The 20,265-nt window shown below is 39.3% G+C and overlaps 1 protein-coding gene across 4 annotated transcripts in view; it reads right to left on the reverse strand.

The window, feature by feature from the left end:
- CRACD (capping protein inhibiting regulator of actin dynamics) overlaps positions 1-20,265 on the reverse strand; it is a 213,943-nt gene that overhangs the window by 41,244 nt on the left and 152,434 nt on the right. For 3 of the 4 annotated variants that reach the window (XM_074951367.1, XM_074951366.1, XM_074951365.1), the window contains one exon: positions 4,970-5,105. The exons of the other annotated variant lie outside the window; for it this stretch is intronic. In XM_074951367.1, the coding sequence (XP_074807468.1) occupies positions 4,970-5,089 (120 nt within the window). In that variant the 5' untranslated portion in view covers positions 5,090-5,105. The remainder of the gene's footprint in view (positions 1-4,969; positions 5,106-20,265) is intronic. 4 annotated transcript variants of the gene reach the window in all.

Here is a 20,265-nt window from a genome sequence, read left to right on the forward strand (position 1 = left end):
AGATTCAACAGCTATCGCAACAAGGCAGAGAAAAGGAAGCATAATTATTAGTAGCAACTATTGTCCTCCTCAATCAAGAGTTAACAAAGACTCTTTGTTTTATTATTATTATTATTCGCTGTTTTATTATGACTTTCATAATATTGGTGTTTTCTGGAGTAATGTGGACACACCAAAATCAAGCTTTCATTAAAACAAAAACAAAAAGGTATATTTCTAGGTTTCATGGTTGCAGAGAAAATCTTGAATTCATGACCCACGTGCATCCTCCAAGGTCACAATCCAGAAGGCCATAAAAAGAACCCTACATTTATTATTTTTTTTTAAAAAAAAAATCTCACAATTTGAGGGACCAGACATGATTTTTAAATGTTTGAGGATCGGCAATACTGCATATTAAAGGAACCTGATTTTCAGAGAATGCAGAGCATCTACCCTCTGAAAATCAGGCCCCTTTAAGGTATCTCAGGTTGAGCTCCCAAAAATTCAATTACCAAAGTCATTAGTCACTTCTGCAAATCTTGACCAGATGTATTCCCACTGCAGATCCCCTTCTGCCATGCCACAAGGCTATTGGTGTACAAGAGAGCACAGAAATCCCACACTGAGGCTCTGCAGAGAGTAATGTCATAAGGAGAACTGTAACACATAGGTCAACAGAAAATGTGAGTTTTGTAGCTTTTCCATCATTCAACTTTTACTTTTCTATTTCCCTTTTTTCTTTTCATTTAATCCTGTTTCTTTTCCACAGATGATTTAAAACCTTCTCTCTGAAAGACCTATAAATAAAGTAAGATTGAATTGCACCAAGGATAAAGTTAACAAAACAAGGAGCATTTTATGGCTGTCTAGAGACAGAGCCTCTGCCTGGTGCTTTTCGGCAGTAATGACTTTGGACTTACACAGAGAGCACAGAATAAGATCCTCCTTTAATGTACAGAAATTAATTTCTGTTATGTATGCCTAAAAGAATCAAATGTTTGAAAGAGAACATATTTTAGCATGAGATTTAGAAGAAGTAATGAATAGGAAAGAGGATGTTTTAGTATTTGATTTTCTTTCTGAATATTTACAGGAACCACACCCAGTTAAAAGAGATAAGACCGTGTGGTAATTTTCTTACTCTCTTTCAAGGACAGGAAATTCTCCAAAGAGGATCTCCCTATCACTGTGAAAATCTCCACAAGTTAATGCTCATAGCAGGGATTCAAGTGAGTAACTTCCCTTCCTGTGAATGTCAATTACAAGCACAGACATCTGCCGTGAATTTACCCCTCTGAATTTAAGAAAGACGCAATGTAGATTACAGTAGCAATTATGTAAAATAAAAACATGACTTCAGCTCTGAATCAATAGCATGGTTTAGGTGAGAACTTGGCACGGAAACGCAGTTTTTAATAGGAGTGGTAAACCGCAAAGGTCAATCTCAATTCACATAACTATCCAGAAGTTTGCATTCGTGTCTAAATCTTAGTCAGATTAACTGAAGCCATTAATGTCCCATAGTGCAAAACCAGTTGGTGGGGGGGAGGGAGTGTAGAAAGAGAGAATTTCTCTATCACTAGGTTGATGAACTAGGATTGATGTTCCTCCACCAACTCACACAGGTATTGCTGCTGCCCATCTGCATCCTGATGGTGGATGATCAAACATAACTTGTGTGGTTAAATGGACGGAGTTAATGGCAGAAAGTCACACCTGCTTAGATACCCAGAAGGAAATTTGGTCCCACTGAAGTCAATAGAAAAATTCCTTTTAAGAGGAGTCAGTTGGTGCCAGTCTTTTCAGACTTTACCTTCTCTAGGTCTGCATTCTACCTTGGATTTATAACATCCGCACTGAAATAAACAGCAATTCCACATGCAGAACAAAACAATGGCCCTGTGAGAGTATCATCCAGTAAGCTGCTGAGTGCCCTCAGCTCTCATTGATTATAGTGGAAACTGAATCGGGACCTAGATTCAGATCTAGGTGAATCTAGGACCCACAGAACCTAAATTTTCATTTAGTAATTTCTTTCTTAAATTAAAAATGAACCCTTAATTTAGGGCCAGACTCCAATACCCTTACAACAGATAGTGGTCTTGCTCTGAGTAGCCCCACTGGAGCCAGTGGGATGACTCTCAGAGTGAGGTATTCAATGTGAGTAAGGGTATCAGAATCTGGCTCGCGGTGAGAAAATGTGCCTGCTGTCTCTCTGGATCTATTGCAGGGGTTCTCAAACTGGGGGTCGGGACCCCTCGAGGGTCATGAGGTTATTACATCGGGGGGTTGCAAGGTGTCAGCCTCCACCCCAAACCCTGCTTTGCAGCCAACATTTATAATAAAAAGAAAAGGAGTACTTGTGGCACCTTAGAGACTACCCACTTTATTTGAGCATAAGCTTTCATGAGCTACAGCTCACTTCATCGGATGCTGTAGCTCACGAAAGCTTATGCTCAAATAAATTGGTTAGTCTCTAAGGTGCCACAAGTACTCCTTTTCTTTTTGCGAATACAGACTAACACGGCTGTTACTCTGAAACCCAACATTTATAATGGTGTTAAATATATAAAAAAGTGTTTTTAATTTACGAAGGGGGGGGTCACACTCAGAGGCTTACTATGTGAAAGGGGTCACCAGTACAAAAATTTGAGAACCACTGATCTATTGCTTACAAAATGTGCCTGACTATATACAAATTACAGTGCTGAGGAATAGAGGGATGGATGGGGTGCCTTTTTCTACACATATTATGACATTTCACATGTACAAACTGTGCAGTGAACATTGGAGGATGCCTAGGAATAGAGCTATTGTAGAGAATGGTATGTGCAATAAAAGAAAAGCTGTATTTTATTTGTTCAGATTAAAGAATTTTATTGTAATCTGGAATGTTTGAGAACTGGGCTGTAAAAAATGCCTCTCCATATGTATGAGTTTTTTTTATTATTTTATTGAGATTCGCAGGAGGTAGAACATTTGTACTTTGTGGCACATATGCAGTTTTCAAAATTACTCCCAAGATTAAAGATTTATTCACTCAGACTTACAAAAATTAGTTTGAAGGCTGAAAGTCTACAAATGCCCACATTTCTGCATGTAGCTGGCTTCCTCAGGGCACAGAACACTCTTTTCTGTAGTTACTCTTAGCATTTTTAAATACATTTATTTTAATTGAATAAACTCTATTAATAACTTTCCACTGGCCAATTTTCTTTCAACGTTTTAATCTCCAAGAGCTGATGTTGACCGCTAAATGTCAAAATCCCAAACAGCTCATTATTACTTTGTCATCTGAAAGTGAGATGCAGACAAGGAAAATATTATGTTCCCTTTACTAGTTTATGATATTTTCCTGTTGAACCAAGGGCAGAATCTGAAAGACTGCATATATAATAGTCCCCTGAGATATGTTTAGAATGATTCCAAATTTCCTGTATCTCTATGTTTTCTGGCTACCTAATTCTAAAAGCTACCTGCCATTTGTAAGTATCCTCATGCTTTGCTTTTGAAGACTATTCTCTTCTCAATGCAACAATGTATTTTGAATTAACATTAAGAGATCCATGCCTCTCCTGGCTGGTGAAAGTCAGTGAAGAAAAACTATACCCACTATTAATGGGAACTGTTAATGCTTGCTTCTAAGAAGCACACCTACCAACTCCTTGAAACATGAAAGAAGTCCAAAAGAAGCCAGGTTTCAGAGTAGCAGCCATGTTAGTCGGTATTCGCAAAAAGAAAAGGAGTACTTGTGGCACCTTAGAGACTAAGGTTAAATAAATAAACTAAATAAATTGGTTAGTCTCTAAGGTGCCACAAGTACTCCTTTTCTTTTTGCAAAAGAAGCCAGTTACTTGACCCTGAAGAACTTTCCAGCTATTATCCTGTCTGGTATCTCATTTTGGCATCTCAAGTGGGCACAGTTTGGTTTGTGAGCAGAGTTTAGAGGAATACAATTAATTTCCCCCCACCCTCCAATTCAACCCCTGTGAGTGGGCAGTTACACAACACTGACAAGCTCTCAAAGTCCTGCCCCAACATGTCCTGTGCCCACTGTAAAAACAGATGAATTTTTGAAAGGTATCTCTTCTTCAGCTCTTCCAAAGTCCAATTAGGAATATGGAGTGAATCTTTCAAGTATATTACAGAGCACAAAATTAATTAGTGCATTAATGGGATAGGAATCACGGAAGCCAGGCATGAAAGGAGGGCTGGTAAGTAATTTCTTAACAGCAGGGTATGGTTTTATTTAAGAAGGAAGCCATTTATGTATTAATTTATTTTGAAGACTAAATGTATCTGAAATGCAGGTGGACTGGGGAAAGAGCAGTGGGAAGGTTCCTCAAGAGCCTTGTTTTGTATGCATTTAGAACTTCAAGGACAAAAATGGAAGGCAAATGAAAAGTAAGACCTTTGGGGATTGACTATTTCTACATCATGCAAAAAGTCTAATGCATTTGAAAAACAATGGGAAAGCATACAAACAACCTGGTAATCAAGAAACCAATGGACATGAGTTAAGTGACTAAAAGGCAAGGACTAACAAAAATTAATGGGGAAATATGTGAGGGCAAAAGAGAAAAAAATATTTAAATGACAATAAAAAACACAAAGGAAATCTTTGTCTTGTATTCCATTATTCTCCTCTGTTGTTTACTTTGGCCCCGACCACGCAGGCTGGTCCAAGGGGGTCAACACATACATCCATATAAAGTCCCCTCCCCCCGTACACTTTAATGGAACACCATATGGGTGCAGGGCGCACATATTTACTTACAGGATTGGGGCCATAGGTTGTAAAGGCAGATCCACGGCTGATGTAAATTATCATAGCGATGCCAGTTTACACCAGCTGAGGATCTGCCCCTAAGTTCTTCAGGGAAGTGACTGGTCTTCTTACATGCTTAGCATGCTATGGCACATGATGAAAAAAACATTTTGTTTTTAACATTTACACCTGCATAGTCACATGCTTGTTCCTTCTTACCTGAAGGGTTTTGACTTTGCCTAGGATTTTGTCCTGTGACATTGCTTGGACTGCCTGCTCACTCTCTGCTTGCCCATCAGGTATAAAAATACTGTCATGGGAAAAGGCTCGAGTGCCCATAGTATAGTTGGAGGACCTGAAATGCAATTCATATACACAATACTTAATTTTATAAAGATACCCCAAATGATTTCTGCAGTTCATTCTTACAGTAACTCCCCTGGCCTATGTCCTTGTCTCTGTTTTATTCTACCTAGAATTTATACTATCCTCATCACTGTAGTATCTGAGTGCCCTGCAGTAGTGCATTAAGCAACATGTCTGACGTCTGTCACATGTGGTTCATTCGCTCTCATCCACTGCCCAGAGGGAGAACTGTGTGCAGAGTAGAGTGGTTGTTTTGGTAGGATTTTATTTTATTTTATTTTTTAAATGCACACATTCTATTTTATATATTAAATGCTACTTAATGATATTTCTTTGGGTATTGAACATTGTCACATGAACAATTTGGTCAAGAAGAAAAGACCAAGAAATAAAACTGGGAAGTTTTTTCCTCATGTGTACACCCTGACCCTAAAAGAAAGAAATTAACTTTATCAGAAGTGATTAGTAATATTTTGTAAAGCACAAGCAGTTTTAATTGAAAGGAAAAATAATTCATACTTGAAAAGAACATTCTTCCTGCCCTAGTCTGAAATGGGGTGGTCCATGAGATAGATTTTTTGTCCACAGGTATCTTTTGTTTCCGAAGAAATTGTTTCTGTTGAAATTGGAGACAGGCCTCATGCTCATAATAAAAACTCCAACCTTATGAAACTCACCTGGTTTTGTTACATGTATCAAAAAGTTTCCAGGCCTCCCAAGGAAGTGTGGGCATAGTATTAATTTATAATTTCACATATAACCACACAAAAGCTGCAGGGGTTTTGTTTGCTTGTTTTGTTTTTTGGGCAAGGGTTGGTAGGTGGGGTTAAATGCGAAACTAGGTGAACCATGGTGGTATCAATTGAGTTTTACTTTGAGTTTTTCATTTGCCTGAACCAGAAACTTGAAGCAAAATTCAAGGGAAGTAAACCCACCCATAGCATAGCCAAAGCCAATCTTCATGCAAAGCTGCCAATTTGTCCCCACCTCTGGCTGGATCATTCATGTGACTGAGCAATCTCATTGACCACTTGTGAAAATAAGATTTCATGGACATTGCAAACTCCAAATTCTATCTCAAGGCAGGATCCAGGAAGGGAGGAGCAAGGTGCATTGTTACACAATGAAGAGGGAGAGGTCTAGTGATTTCAACAGGGAACTAGAAATTCGGTGGTTTGTAATTCTAATCCTGGCTCTGATGAGGATTGCTTCTGTGATCTCGGGAAAATCACTTAGCCTCTATACTTCCGTTTTTTCCATCTGTAAACTTGGGATAATACAGGAATGTTGAGAAGTTAAATTAATGTTCATGAAAAACCTGGAATGTGAATATTGCTATAAGGGTACACACTAAGTTTGATGATGATGATGATGGATGTGAACTGTGATAGAGAAGATTATGCCAACTTATTTCCCTCTGACTGGGCTGTGGTATACCAAACAGCATATTTAAAAAGTCTGCCTTCATGTACTAACTTGGCAACTAGAATTGTATACAATGAGAAAAGTTAGCCTCACATGAAGACATCACTTACTGTAACGCAGAGAGAGGACGTCAATGTATTCTACTTGCCTACTTCTAAAGAACTGCATTGCTGAAGTCAATTGTCTGAATGGCCAGAAGCCTCTTACATATGCGCACGAATGTAGGATTGCTTTGATACAAAAGATGATACAATCACTAGTTAAGTCACCAAATGCTTGTACTAGAGAGTAGCAGCTTCTATACAATTCCACGCCACTTGGATTAGTAACACATACTGGAAAACTCTCTTATGTCACTGCTAAATACCACAGAAACATGTGGATTTACACAGAGATGGTATCCAAGGGAACATCATGTTGCTAACAAGTTAATTCCATGTCTCCTCAATCCACAAGAAAGGTGATTAACAAAAAAAAAAGTGTCCTTATTTGCTTCTTTACAATGCATAAATAAAACATGACTTTTTAAAGAAGTTTTTTTAATATTAGAAATTCATACCATGACTAGCTTGGAATATTTTATGGCAAGTGGAGAACTAGTAAAATTAAGATATCACAAGAGCCAAGTGTGGAAAAATAGCCTGACTGTTTAAAACTTCAAAAAGGAATTGGCGTTTTGGAGAAAAGATGTTTTTGTTAAAATATCCAACCATCCTGTTCCTTCGAATTAAAGTATAAAGGCAAAAAATATGCATATTCTGAAAACTTCAACAAGTCTTCCAGGAAAACCAGCGAAGACCAGAATTGACAGTCCTGGTGTTTCTAGAGTAAAACACAAATAAAAAACCCTTTACATTATATAATATAAAATATTAAATGAGCTGTTCCCACCAACTCCTCCACCCGCAATGCTTTGTAATGGTTTTTAAGTTTTCAAAAAAGTCATATTCAGCTGCTGAGAAAGTTTGCTGGGAATGTATTTAATGTAGCCCAATATCATTGCTTAACTCCATGGGCACAATCCTTATATTTTAAAAACTAAAATAAAGATTTACTAATAACCAACTACCACTATTTTCTGTTCATATCAGTTGTCATATTAAAATTTCTTACAGGCAAAGTGCAAAGGGTTTTAAAAATATATATATACAGATTATTTGAAAACCCAATAAATCATTAATAAAGCTTTTTGGGGCAGTGGGGGAGCCCAACTCATTAAACTGTTTCCCCCCATATAGACAAATCAAAACTGAAGCAACTCATATTTTTATGAAAAATTAATGTTTGAACAGCACATTGCATTTGAAATAATCAATCAAATGTAGAGCAGTTCAGTATTTCATAACACTTTCACCCAGGAAACAAATACAACAGTTCATTTACGCTATGCACGTATTAGATAAAAAAATTCCATGGCCTTTACCTGTTTACCTAATAAAGGTACATGCACCTCAGTTTACAAATCTGTAGCAGAAAATCTATTACATTTAAAAACAAACAAACAACCAAATCCAACCCTTCTTTGAATGTCTGATATTGCATCAAGGAACAAGAGAGTGCTGCAGAACCACACTTCCCTAGAGAGAGCCTCAGCAAGCTAGCACCTGGTGTCTTTCTGCAGACCACCACCAAGTGGTCCATGGACCATAATTTGAGAACCTCTGCTCTAGAAAAAGTCTGGACCCAGTTGGGCCAACTTCTGAAGCTACATGATACTAAATGTTTTTGATATGAAACCCAGAGAAATTTGACTGAATTTCTCCTATGACTAATTTGGACTTGTTTGAACTGAAAACACGGGGAGGCAATTTATGGGCTCAAACAATCCATAACCGAAGAAACTGTGCACATGAAACATGACAAACAGAAACCACCATCCTTTTCACAAATCTAATGTGAAGCAGCTAAGGGTAACATGGACAGCATTGCTCAAAGCAGGGCTAATGGGCATTTTCATTTAGTATTTACTCTTGTCAATTGAGATGAGTGCTGGATTAAGGACACATCCAGACCATACACTGTGCTTTAATACACCCCCACCCACGTTTTTCTAATATCAGCATTATTCAGTGACCATTGACTTTGTTTCTCAGCCACCCACCATATCTCCTCCATTTTCTTTTTCATCAGCATTCTCTCCCCAGAGAAAAGTTTTTAGATTCCACATTTTTAATTAAACCAGGTCATGTTTGTCCCCAATCCATCCCTGTTAATCTTAAGGGTATTCACACAGCAAATTAAAAGATAATGGTAACATTTCAAGCACTAAAAGGGTGTTTTCAGAATCAGGATTTGTATATGTACCTTGCTTTAGCTGCGAATCAGATAACAATTAAGCAATGTTGATCTCTCAGTTAACAGCTGTGCAAAACCATCAGCCTTCCATACATTTGTACAAGTTTAATTTAGGGCTATACTTGAAGACAATGGTTTGCACTGATCTTTTTTGGGAGCCTGCAAAATCATCAATTACAGATGTGGACACATGAGAAGGGAAGAGCCCAATTTGATTCTCAGAGTCCGGATTGAATTTGAAGGGCTGATGCTTAGATTTTATTTTATTTTTTTAATTTGTAAGATGAACAAGCTCCAAATTACTGGAACACAATACAACATGGAACCCCCAAACGCCATTTCTGTAGAGCCACTTTTCATGTCTGAACTGCAGTCAAAGCATGGTTTAAATACAGTTTGTCTGGCCCCAGGATCAACCATGGTATAATCAGGTTAAAAAACTGTGTCCTGGCCTAAATTTCTACTTGGGTAGAACAACTATATACATTAGTATAACCTGGTTTTCCATAAATGAAAGTAAACTGTGTCTAAGGTTGTTTGAACTGTACAGAAAGGGCCTAGGTTTTACTCACTTTCAACTCACAGTGCTTTTCAAAGCCTTCCAACTGCATGTTCAATAGATCATATTATAAAAGTTCCTCTTTCATTTCGTTTTCCTATCATGTTCTTTCTTCAGAAAGACTAGATATTTTTAAGATGTGGTATAAGAGGTATAATTGTGTTTCATTCACTACCACTACTATTCTTGTCTGTGAAGATTTGCTCAACGGTCATTGTACAAAAAACAACAACCTAAACCCTCCTCTCAACATGCCTCTATAGATTACATTTCAGAAAACCCTCCTTCCCCTCAGATAAAAGGCATGCCAGAATGGCCTTCTACAGTGGAATCTGTGGCCTGGACAATCCTGACCACATTTAGAGACATCAGTCTGTTCCGCAATACGGCCTCCAGAAAACTTGGGAGAGCTGTAGCAGCAATTTATTAACACTTCAGCTGGTAATACTGAGTTGATGATGATGCTTCAGAGCCTATTTGTACTGAAAATAATTGATTCATGAGCTAACTCATTTGTAGAAAGCCGACTGGATTAACTGAATTACGGATGTGCTGTCGTCAAATACAAAGCACTTTTAGGGAATTCTTAAAACAAGTTCTCTTCAAAGATCAGTAGCGGCATGGAATACTGTTTCATTTTTACTTCCAGTAGGTAGCTTTTCAAAGTCAAAAAGAAAAGGAGTACTTGTGGCACCTTAGAGACTAACCAATTTATTGATCAAAACAAAGTTCACTTTCACTCTCTCTCTTTTTTGGGTTTTCATTGCCACACACTCGTCTCCTCCGATCTCTGAAAATACAATGCAATTATTTTCCTTTGGTGACTAAGAGGAATGTTGAAGTTTTTAATAAAACTAAAAACACATTTTTCAGCTTCTATGTCTTATGGTCTTATATTTTATAATTTTCACAAGAAAGAAAACCTTGAAAGTAAAAAGAAGAGATTCTTAATGGTTGCTGAAACAGCCCACTCTCAGCTCTCAACTGTTGAGAGAGCTGGATGGAATTTAAAAACATCCAATTAGTCTAACACTTTACAAAATTATTTTTAAAAAAATACATAGCGGTAACAAAGTGAAAGTTAAAATAAGGTGAAACATATTTGGTATAGTGTAACTAGAGATGGATCAAGTGGGTGGTGCTTGAATCTGGATTAGGTTTAAACTAGGAATTTGATGTTAGAGTCCAAATTGACACCAAAGTTTGGGTTCAATAGTGCAGAAATCTTGCAAGATTTTGGCCATCTTGAATAGTGGAAAGAATGTAGGATCAGATGTTATAATGAGATTTCTGCAATATTTAGCTGCATTTGACTTAGATATGGAAGTCACCACCACACAAATCTACAGAAACAAGGCTTCTAGTTCTGTTAGAGATCTGATGGGAAAACAGAAAATAATCCAGTTAACACAAAGTAGTGGCTTCAACAAAAGTCTATTGTCATTATGTTCGCTAAAAGTAGAAAAGGGCCATGGAGTAATGTAGAACAGTAAATTACTGTATTAGACTTTCACTTCAGGAAATCTGAATTCAAATTCTCTAACAGCTTACAAGTGAAAATTGGACTGATGGATTTATCCTACTTTCCTATTTGTATACATCATAATTTGGGGTGTTTGCAAGCAGTCTTTTCTGGATAGAGGCCCATTACTAGAAATTCAAGTGTGTTGCAAGAGAAATCAGGATTAAGGGATGAAATTCACTCCCCTCCAGAGGGCCAGCACAAGACTTGTCCATCCTTTAGGTCTCACTTAAGCCCTCAAAACTAATGGACCAGTTAAAGGACAAAGGTCTGTGTTGTGATTACCCCTCTTAAGAAGTCTGCCCCTCAGTCGTGTCTGGAGAGCCCCTGAGCTATTTATTGCATCATTTTCAGAAGCACTAATAAACTTAAAGTTTAGCTGTTCAGTACCCACATTTAGAGAAAATAAACATAAGTGATGGGGGGGGGGGGAACAACCCTAAATTTGTTACAATAGGGAAAAAAAAAACCAAAAAAACAGGAAACTGGTTTTTCAGTCTTATTTCTCCATTATGTATACACTATGTCCAGGTTGGACTGTGACATTTGCTGAATGATCTATGTGGTCTGATCAAACCCAAAAGGGAAAGACGATCAGTTGAAGTGTACAATACACATATATTAAGAAAGACTAGTTTACATTCAATGACAACTATAATTTGCAGAGGCAGGAGCTATTGATGATAGAGAATCCTTTTGTTAAGAGAAAATCTTAGAGTTACTTGTTTAAACTGTGCATAGTTTGAAGCATCCAGCAGTTAAACAGAAAGACAGCTCCTAGTGGCAACAGATTATGAATAAGAATCATAGATATTTCTAATTAAACTTTTATTTTATTTTATTTGTTATTGTAGGGAATACTGTGTTAAGCAGGGATGGACTTGATAGCTATTTTACATCTCTACGTTTTTATGTGGTTCTGTGAATAACGTATTTTACTAATCAGATCCTACTAAAGAAACACTGGACATCTACATTAAGACTTTGGAGACCCTTCCACTAAAGTAGGCATTATGCTGACTAGTCTCATATTGCTAGAAACACAAATATGAAAGAACCTTCACATCTTGAATGTGCAGCATTAAACACTTGGGGGCAAGTTCTTCAGTGGGGCACACATACACATGCAACTGAGGATACAACTTGGCAAATGTAAGGATACAAGTGCTGGAGCTCTGCTGAAGCAACAGAGAAGAAAGGAATGTTACGATTCTTGTAAAATTGTCTTAATGCCCCTGGGTACTGGGTAAAGGTTGGAAGGTGAGTAAATATACTTTTAAGTAGAGATGGACCTGAGCCATAAAATGTTCGTCTGGATTTTTGAACACCCAAAAGTTCAAAGGTGTTCAGATCCAGGATTTTGATTTGGTCCCATAGAGAGGAGGAGTGACCAGCTGTGAAACTGCAATCACGATATGGATTTTAACACATCTGAACTTTAGACTTTCAGATTCAGGATTTTGGTACAGGCCCATCACTAATATTAAGAAGGGATAACCCTGTAGGCCAAAAGATCTTTGTGCTGCATGGTTTCAAACTTGTGAAGAGCTGAAGCAAGTCTCAAATTCAGATTTTGTTGAGGTATTTTGCAGGGGCCAAGAAACCATGCTTAGAAACTGGAAATCGCTAAACAAGTTGCTCATTGCAGAATGGCACCATGACATGAATTTATTAACCAAGGAAATATAATATTCTGTTCAAGATAAAAGTCAGAAGATTTTGAGAGATGTTTTGCTTTGTAGCCCTATGATTAATGCTGTCCTACACTAGTTGTGTATACTTAATGGTCCTGATGTGCAATAATAGACTGATACGTTTGATTATCTATATCTTGGATTGTTTACAGACCCTTTCTCGGTTTTTTCTTATCTTCAGTTTTATTTTGTGGAGGAAAAAATGTTTGGTGCTTAAAAACAAAAAGTTTTATCAAAAGGAAATACTGTGTCTTCAGTTCTTACATAATTCCAGTTCCATGCATTGTTATAGTACAGTAGAAAAAGCACACACCACCAATTATGCCCATTTACTGTTTCATAAATGTACCTCCCACTCCCACACTAAAGAGTCCAGAAATAGAAGCCAAAAAGAAGAAGAAGGAAAAAAAAGGATAAAAAAGGAAATGTTTTGCACTTCTCTGCTTGGAGTTTTGTGGATATGGGGTTGGTTTGGGGTGTTGTGAGGGGGGTGGGTTTTGAGCCAATCTTATGACTGCTACTCTTTTTAGAAATGCTCAGTAGACATGAACAAATATCATTACAGAACAACGGCTTATTTTTTAGTATTATCGGATTTTTTTAACACTCTACATTCACAAAGCATGTGGAAGCAAGTGTAAGTTTGCAGTAGGGTCCTATCTAGTTAGCTGTTCGGCCATTTATATTGTGACCATCACCATACTATCGGAGTGCCCCAGGAGAGTTACATGTGCATGTGAAATAGTTTCCCCTTCCCGAATGTTTTGTAAGAAGGCTGACTCCAACTGCTTCCCCTCAGGAATAGCCCTAAGGTGGCAGAGATGAAAAACAGATAAAATGTATTGTCTAGTCCTTCTAGACATGGATCAATACTGTAAGGGAAGAAAATGTATTTTGATTCTGAGTTATACCTTTATAGCCTTTTCCCCATCATCTTATGCAGTGCAGGGATATGAGCTTTAGTTCTAAATTATGGTCAAATAGGAAATATTACACATGTTGCAATAGCTGCCTGTCAGAACCGTGTTTCGATAGGTACCGAAAAAGAAGTCAGCCTTGAATTTACATCTAGAAGCTGATTCCTAACCCCTGTACACTCAAAATTCAGAGATGTTTAAATCCAGGGGTTTGTTTTGGGCCTATCTCAGCTATTGTCTTTCTATTTTATATATAGGATTTTTAAACTTGATGAAAAATTTAGGGTATTTCATTGCACTCACAGACCATAAACATGTCCTTACAAGCTGAACAGGCAGAGGGGAAATGTTTAATGTGTTATTTGAAGCAATTGCGTTTAATAATGTAAACTTAGGGCCCAGTTCTACCCAGTTCCATGGATGAATCTGCCACTGCCTTCAAACCTAGTTGCATCTGTGTATCTGAGGGCAGAACTAATCCCAGAGACACTAACCCTGCAAAGCAATCTGCACAGACAAGTCCTTATACCTGTAGAGACCTACTGATGTCAGTGGATTAGTTTGCAATATCTAAGTTGACATTTCTTTCATTTTGGATGAATTCCTTCAGTCCTTGCTGAGGCAAAGCTCTTATTTGATGTCAATTGGAATTCTGCCTGCATAAGGGACACAGAAAGGGGTATCAGGTGAATGGCAGATCATACAGCAGGGCAACAACCCTCCAAACTCCAACATTTTCAATGCAAATTTTCATCAAAATCAAATTTAACATTTTTGGTCAAAAATTCAGAATGTGGAACATTTCAACCAGGTCTAGTAGATCCCAGCAACTTGGTGTAAGAAGAGAAATATCAGGTAGACCTAATATTAGAAGAGAAGAAGATGTGAAAGGGAGGCTTTGAGAATGACTGGAAAGGAGGCAACTGGTGTATGGGGACGGGTGGGGAAAATGGCAGAGTCCACTACAGGAGAGGGCAGGATCAGAGGCAGAGACAGACAGACAGGCTATGGTGCTACAGAATGAGCCACCTCTTGGAATCAAGTATTTCCTGTTAAAAGTACCAGATTGAGAGCAGTAGATGTAACTTAGGGATAATAAGTGGTAAAAAGCTATAGTGCATATATCTGAGAATAAAGCCTCTGCAGGACTGCCACTAAACTAGGTTTGTTAAATAATGGGAGAATATAAATAAGAAGGACAGATGGCCTGTGGAAGGTGTTTTGTGAATGAGAGAACTATGCAAATGCTGCGTTTAGTAACATAAAGAGATCTCTGTCTCTGTCAAGATATTTCAAAGCGTATGGGATAGATTTTCCTTTGCAGCTGAATGCCACTCAGTACGTGGAACAGGAGAAGCCACAAAGGAGATGGCTGTACCTCCCTAATCTTGCAGTGCCCAGCCCCAGTGTAAGTTAGAGCAGTTGAGGAGTTGCTCTAATTTATACCACTGGAATAAGGTCCCTAAGTAACCCCATGGCAGTAGAGAATCAGACACAGCAGAGCTCTGCTCTGCTGTGTCCTTTCCGACCCCCAGCCTGCCCTTGCACATCCACCTTCACCCTCCTAATATGCCTCCTTCATGTGAGGAGGGTAAGATGCTGATGCAGGATGCAGCTAAATCTTTGTGCCCGCTGGGAGTTCCCTGGTGAAAGGGGATTTCTCTGCTGGTGCATCAAAGAATCCTGCCCAGTGTTTGGGCTTCTGTCTGTTACAGAATTCCTCTACTAATCCACAGTTCAGGAACTATGCCCATTTTCACTAGCTGAGAGTCTGGCCTGCAGTCTAGAACACTAATGTAACTTTGTTTTAATTTTCATGGGAATGTTCTAAATCCTATTTCATAATAATGAGAACAGCATAAATTACATAGGATACTGTATAATGCTGAACAAATGGAAGGACAGTTAGGAACACTATCTCTTTAGCTCGACAAGGCACAGCAGGAAAGTCTCAGACATCACATTCCCCAAACAGCAGAAGAATCGATTTTGCCTGACTGGACATCAATATAAATTATTGTTTAACAACTGTTTTTATAGGGACCAGGATTAGTGATTAGGTTGAATAGTGAACTCAGTTCTTTTGGTCTGCAAGGGTTTGTTCAAGATTTTTTCCTGGTTTTGCTTTGTGGGAGGTTCATACCTGTGTTTTGTTTGGAATATTGGGTTTGAATGAATCCAAAACCCCAAAGCAAAGCTATCTGTCTAGGTTGTTATATTGAATTCATCAGACACCTGACAAGTTTTTATTTTTATATTTTAAAGTTTCTCTATCCCCCTCCCCAATACAGGTTTAAAAAAAATTCTGTGAAAGCTAAAAAGTGCCCAAACTGAAGAACGTTCCCCACCTTCCAGCTGAAACTCTGGGGGGCAAAAAACAAACAAACCCACCCGCAAACCCAAGTTTCACAAAGTTGTCACCCAAATCAGAAAATTAAACCAGCCTCACATCAATCAAGGTCTAGACTTGTAAATATCACCTGAGTTTTGTGTTGTATCAACATTCAAATACCATCCCAAAAGCTTCACAAAGTTCTGATGACAAAGTATTTTTTTTGGCCATATGAAATATCTGGGAAAACAAACTTATGCAAAATGTTTTTTTAAATTGATGACACTGTAAAAATATCTGAAAAATAGACATAGTTAAATAGTAGTCATTCATTATGACTGTGCTAAATGGAGCTATTTTCATGTTTTGTCAGTGCTATAATGTTATGAGTGGAGTATGAATGTGCACATGAATGATGTATAAAAAAACCCTGAGAAATGAAAAATAAGTTTCCTTCATTTTTTTCCTATTGTAACAAAGGTGAGTTTTTACAAGTTATAATTTGTGTTTATTTTTTTAATTGGGGAACTAAACAACGACAGTATAAGAGCATTTGAGTTTATGAAAATGATTCACGAGTAACCAGGAAGAAGAGACAATGTGTAAGCAGTGTCAGGATGAGCTCCACCCTGACATCTGGTGGTGAGGTGTGGCAAGTTGTGGAAAAAAAACTTCAGGGGCTGATCTCATTTGCATAGGCACACCCACGCCGCCTAGACTGAGGCCATAGCTGCCCAAATGGTCACTTCGGCTGCTGTGGGATCCCCAGTGTCTCTGTTATTGGGGCAGGAAGAATAAATTGTTATTACCCTGATTATGGGAACTGTGCTTGGAACTGTACTTGGCCTTTTGCTATGATGGAGGGACTCACCATCAACTAAGTAGCACTCGCTAGGCAAGGGTCATGGGTTCCAAAACTGTGTGAATTGAGAGAGACTTGAGACAGGTATTAGTACCTGGTGGTGTGGGCCCTGTTGTGAGGGCCTGAAGCACCAATTGCACCTCTGTCTCTCTCCACTGTGGAATGTCAGAGCTAATTTTGGGTCTATTAAGAGTCTTGCTACAGGTACTGTGCTGCATTCACTTTGGCCTTAAGGTGCACCAGCACTAAGGCCCCCACTACTATGAGCTGAAATCACTAAGAGCTGAAACCACTGAGCACTGTGTCAAGTAGTGGGGAGCCGGAAGATCTAGAGTGCAGCGGTGTGTTTGTGAGAGGGCGAGCTGAGCAGAACTGTTCGTGAGACGGCGAGCTGTGCGGAGTGGAGCCGGTCGTGGTGGAGCGGAGCTGTCTGTGAGACAGCGGTGTGGTCGTGAGACGGCGAGCTGTGCAGAGCGGAGCCATTCATGAGACAGCGAGCTGAGCAGAGCTGTTCTTGAGACAGCGAGCGGTGCAGAGCAGAGCCGGTCGTGGTGGAGTGGAGCCGTTTGTGAGACAGCGGTGTGTTTGTGAGACGGCGAGCTGAGCAGAGCTGTTTGTGAGACGGCGAGCAGTGCAGAGCAGAGCCGGTCGTGGTGGAGCAGAGCCGTTCGTGAGACAGCGTAGCAGAGCAGAGCCCTGTGGGGCAGTCAGCTTCAGGACACGTAAGGTGCCCCTTGCCCCCACACACAGGCACATTTTAGCCAGACTGGGGAGTAACACTATGCAGATGAACTTTTGAACTCTGGGGCTGGACTTTTTGGACTTTGGGTGATTTGTGGATTGCTGGACTCAAGAGACGTTTGGGTGCTGGGACTCAAGAACCCGAGGGAAAGGGGCATGCCCCAATTTGCTTGGGGTGGTTTTTTTTGCTCATGGGTTGTGTTATGAATCCTGTTGGTGGTGTTTCCCCAACATAATGCCACATTGTTTCTCTCTGTTATTAAAAGGCTTTTTGCTACACTCAGACTATGTGCTTGCGAGAGGGGAAGTATTGCCTCTTGGAGGTGCCCAGCGGGGGTGGTATATATTTGTCCCAGGTCACTGGGTGGGGGCTTGAGCCGGTTTGCATTGTGTTATTGGAATGGATCCCCTAGATATTGAACCCGGCCCTTGTTGCTGCCAACTCTGATGGGCAGAAGGGTTACAAATGCACATATCTCTACTAGGCTTACATCAGGGTTTGGAGTTTGAGCTGAAGGCAGAGCAGGACTAGAATTTGGAAGCACAGAAATCTGAAATTATTCTTGTGAGATTTTGGCCCAAACTAGCACAGATGGTGTAGGATTAACTAATTTGGTATGATTTCTGTCATATTGGACCACATCCAAACTGGGACTAAAAATAGGTTACTTGTGGTTTTGGAGCTAACCTAGCACCAAAACCTTGGTGGGTGTTTCGGATCATGGATTTGAATCTTAGCCCTCTTTAATCTAGGGGGATGGAGTCAGATTTGAGATTCTGGACTAGGCCCATCTATAGTGCATAAGCACAAAGTCAATGATATCTTTAGGAAACACTGGATGGTGCTCATAAGTAACCAAATAATACATCTACCCTACGCTTTTCTCTCCCCTCCCCCCGACCACACAAACAGCAATATTTTTGTGATGGTCCAAAAAAATGTAATGGGAGAGAAATACAGATTCCCAGCTGCATTGTACTCCTTTAAATTACATGGAAATCTGAGCCATGTGGTGAACATATCACCAGAGTAGATGTTTTAAAAATACTAAGGCAAATTTAAATAAGGAGGCAATGATGCAGTGTTCAGAAGCAGGAATGCAAAGGAGTTTCTTCTATTCATTATCTCTTTCTTACTTCGTTAAATATTATGTAATAGTTTAAGGTAAATATAGAGTAATTACTTTGGTAATGATAAAAATAACTTTAGAAATAAGGAAAACATTTGCATTTTAAAGCCAGTTTCTATGACGAGAGTGAATATCATTGATCAACAGTTTCTATCTAGTGCCATATCTTGAACAGATTAGTATCAGGGGGTAGCCGTGTTAGTCTGTATCCACAAAAACAACAAGGAGTCCAGTGGCACCTTAAAGACTAACAGATTTATTTGGGCATCAGCTTTTGTGGGTAAAAAACCACTGAAAAAGTGCTTTTTTACCCACGAAAGCTTATGCCCAAATAAATCTGTTAAGGTGCCACTGGACTCCTTGTACTTTTTGAATAGATTAGTTATTTTCAGTCACATAAAATGCTAACAGAAAATTAAATATTCACATAAACTACACTGGAGATGCAGAAGAGTGATATTATATAGCCATAGCATATACATTGTATCATACCCTATTCCTGACTTATAGAATTCAGTGTACTGAGAGAACTGGGAGGGTACAGAATATAAGAACATAAGAATGGCCAAACTGGGTCAGACCAATGGTTCATCTAGTCCAGTATCCTGACTTCCAACAGTGGCCCATGCCAGATGCTTCAGAGGGAATGAACAGAACAGGGCAATTTTGAGTGAACCGTCCCATCATGCAGTCCCAGCTTCTGGCAATTGGAGGTGTAGCGACACCCAGAGCACGGGATGGTGTTCCTGACCATTCTTGGCTAACAGCCATTGATGAACCTATCTGCCATGAATTTACCCAATTCTTTTTTGACCCCAGCTATACTTTAGTCCTTCACATCATCCCATGGCAACAAGTTCCACAGGTAGGCTGGGCATTGAGTGAAGTAATACTTTCTTGTGTTTGTTTTAAATGGGCTGCCTATTAATTTCATTAGGTGATTCCTAGTTCTTGTGTTATCTGAAGGGGTAAATAACACTTCCCTCTTCACTTTCTCCACACACTTCATGATTTTATAGACCTCTGTCATAACCCCCCTTAGTCATCTCTTTTATAAGATGAACCATCCCAATCTTTTTAATCCATATGCCTAAACATTTTTGTTGCTCTGATCTGTACTTTTCCCAATGTTAATGTATCTTTTTTGAGATGGGCTGACCAGAACTGCACGAAGTATTTCAGAAGTGGGCACACCATGAATTTATATTGTGGCATTATGATATTTTCTGTTTTACTATGTATCCCTTTCCAAATGTTCCTAACACTGTTAGCTTGCTTGACGGCCACTGCACACTGAGTGGATGTTTTCAGGAAACTATCCATGACGACTCCAAGATCATGGTAACAGCTAATTTACATTCCGTTGTTTTGTATGTATAGCTGGGATTTTTTCCAATATGTATTACTTTACACTTTAAATCGTAGCCTTATTGATGTCACGGATGTCGCCGAAGTCATGGAATCCGTGACTTCCAGCAACTTCCATGACTTCAGCCTGCAGCGGTCAGAAGCTGCGGGCAGCAGACAGTGGGGGCCCCCCAGCTGCAGGCAGTGGGGGAGCCCTGCAGCTCCCAGCCATCACTGAGGGGGAACCGCCGAGCTCCCAGCTGCTGCTGTGGCGAGGGAACCCCTGAGCTCCCCACTATTGTGGGCAGCAGGGGAGCCCCCAAGC

Source organism: Natator depressus, chromosome 4 (genome assembly GCF_965152275.1).
Source record: "Natator depressus isolate rNatDep1 chromosome 4, rNatDep2.hap1, whole genome shotgun sequence".
Classification (NCBI taxonomy): Eukaryota; Metazoa; Chordata; order Testudines; family Cheloniidae; genus Natator; species Natator depressus.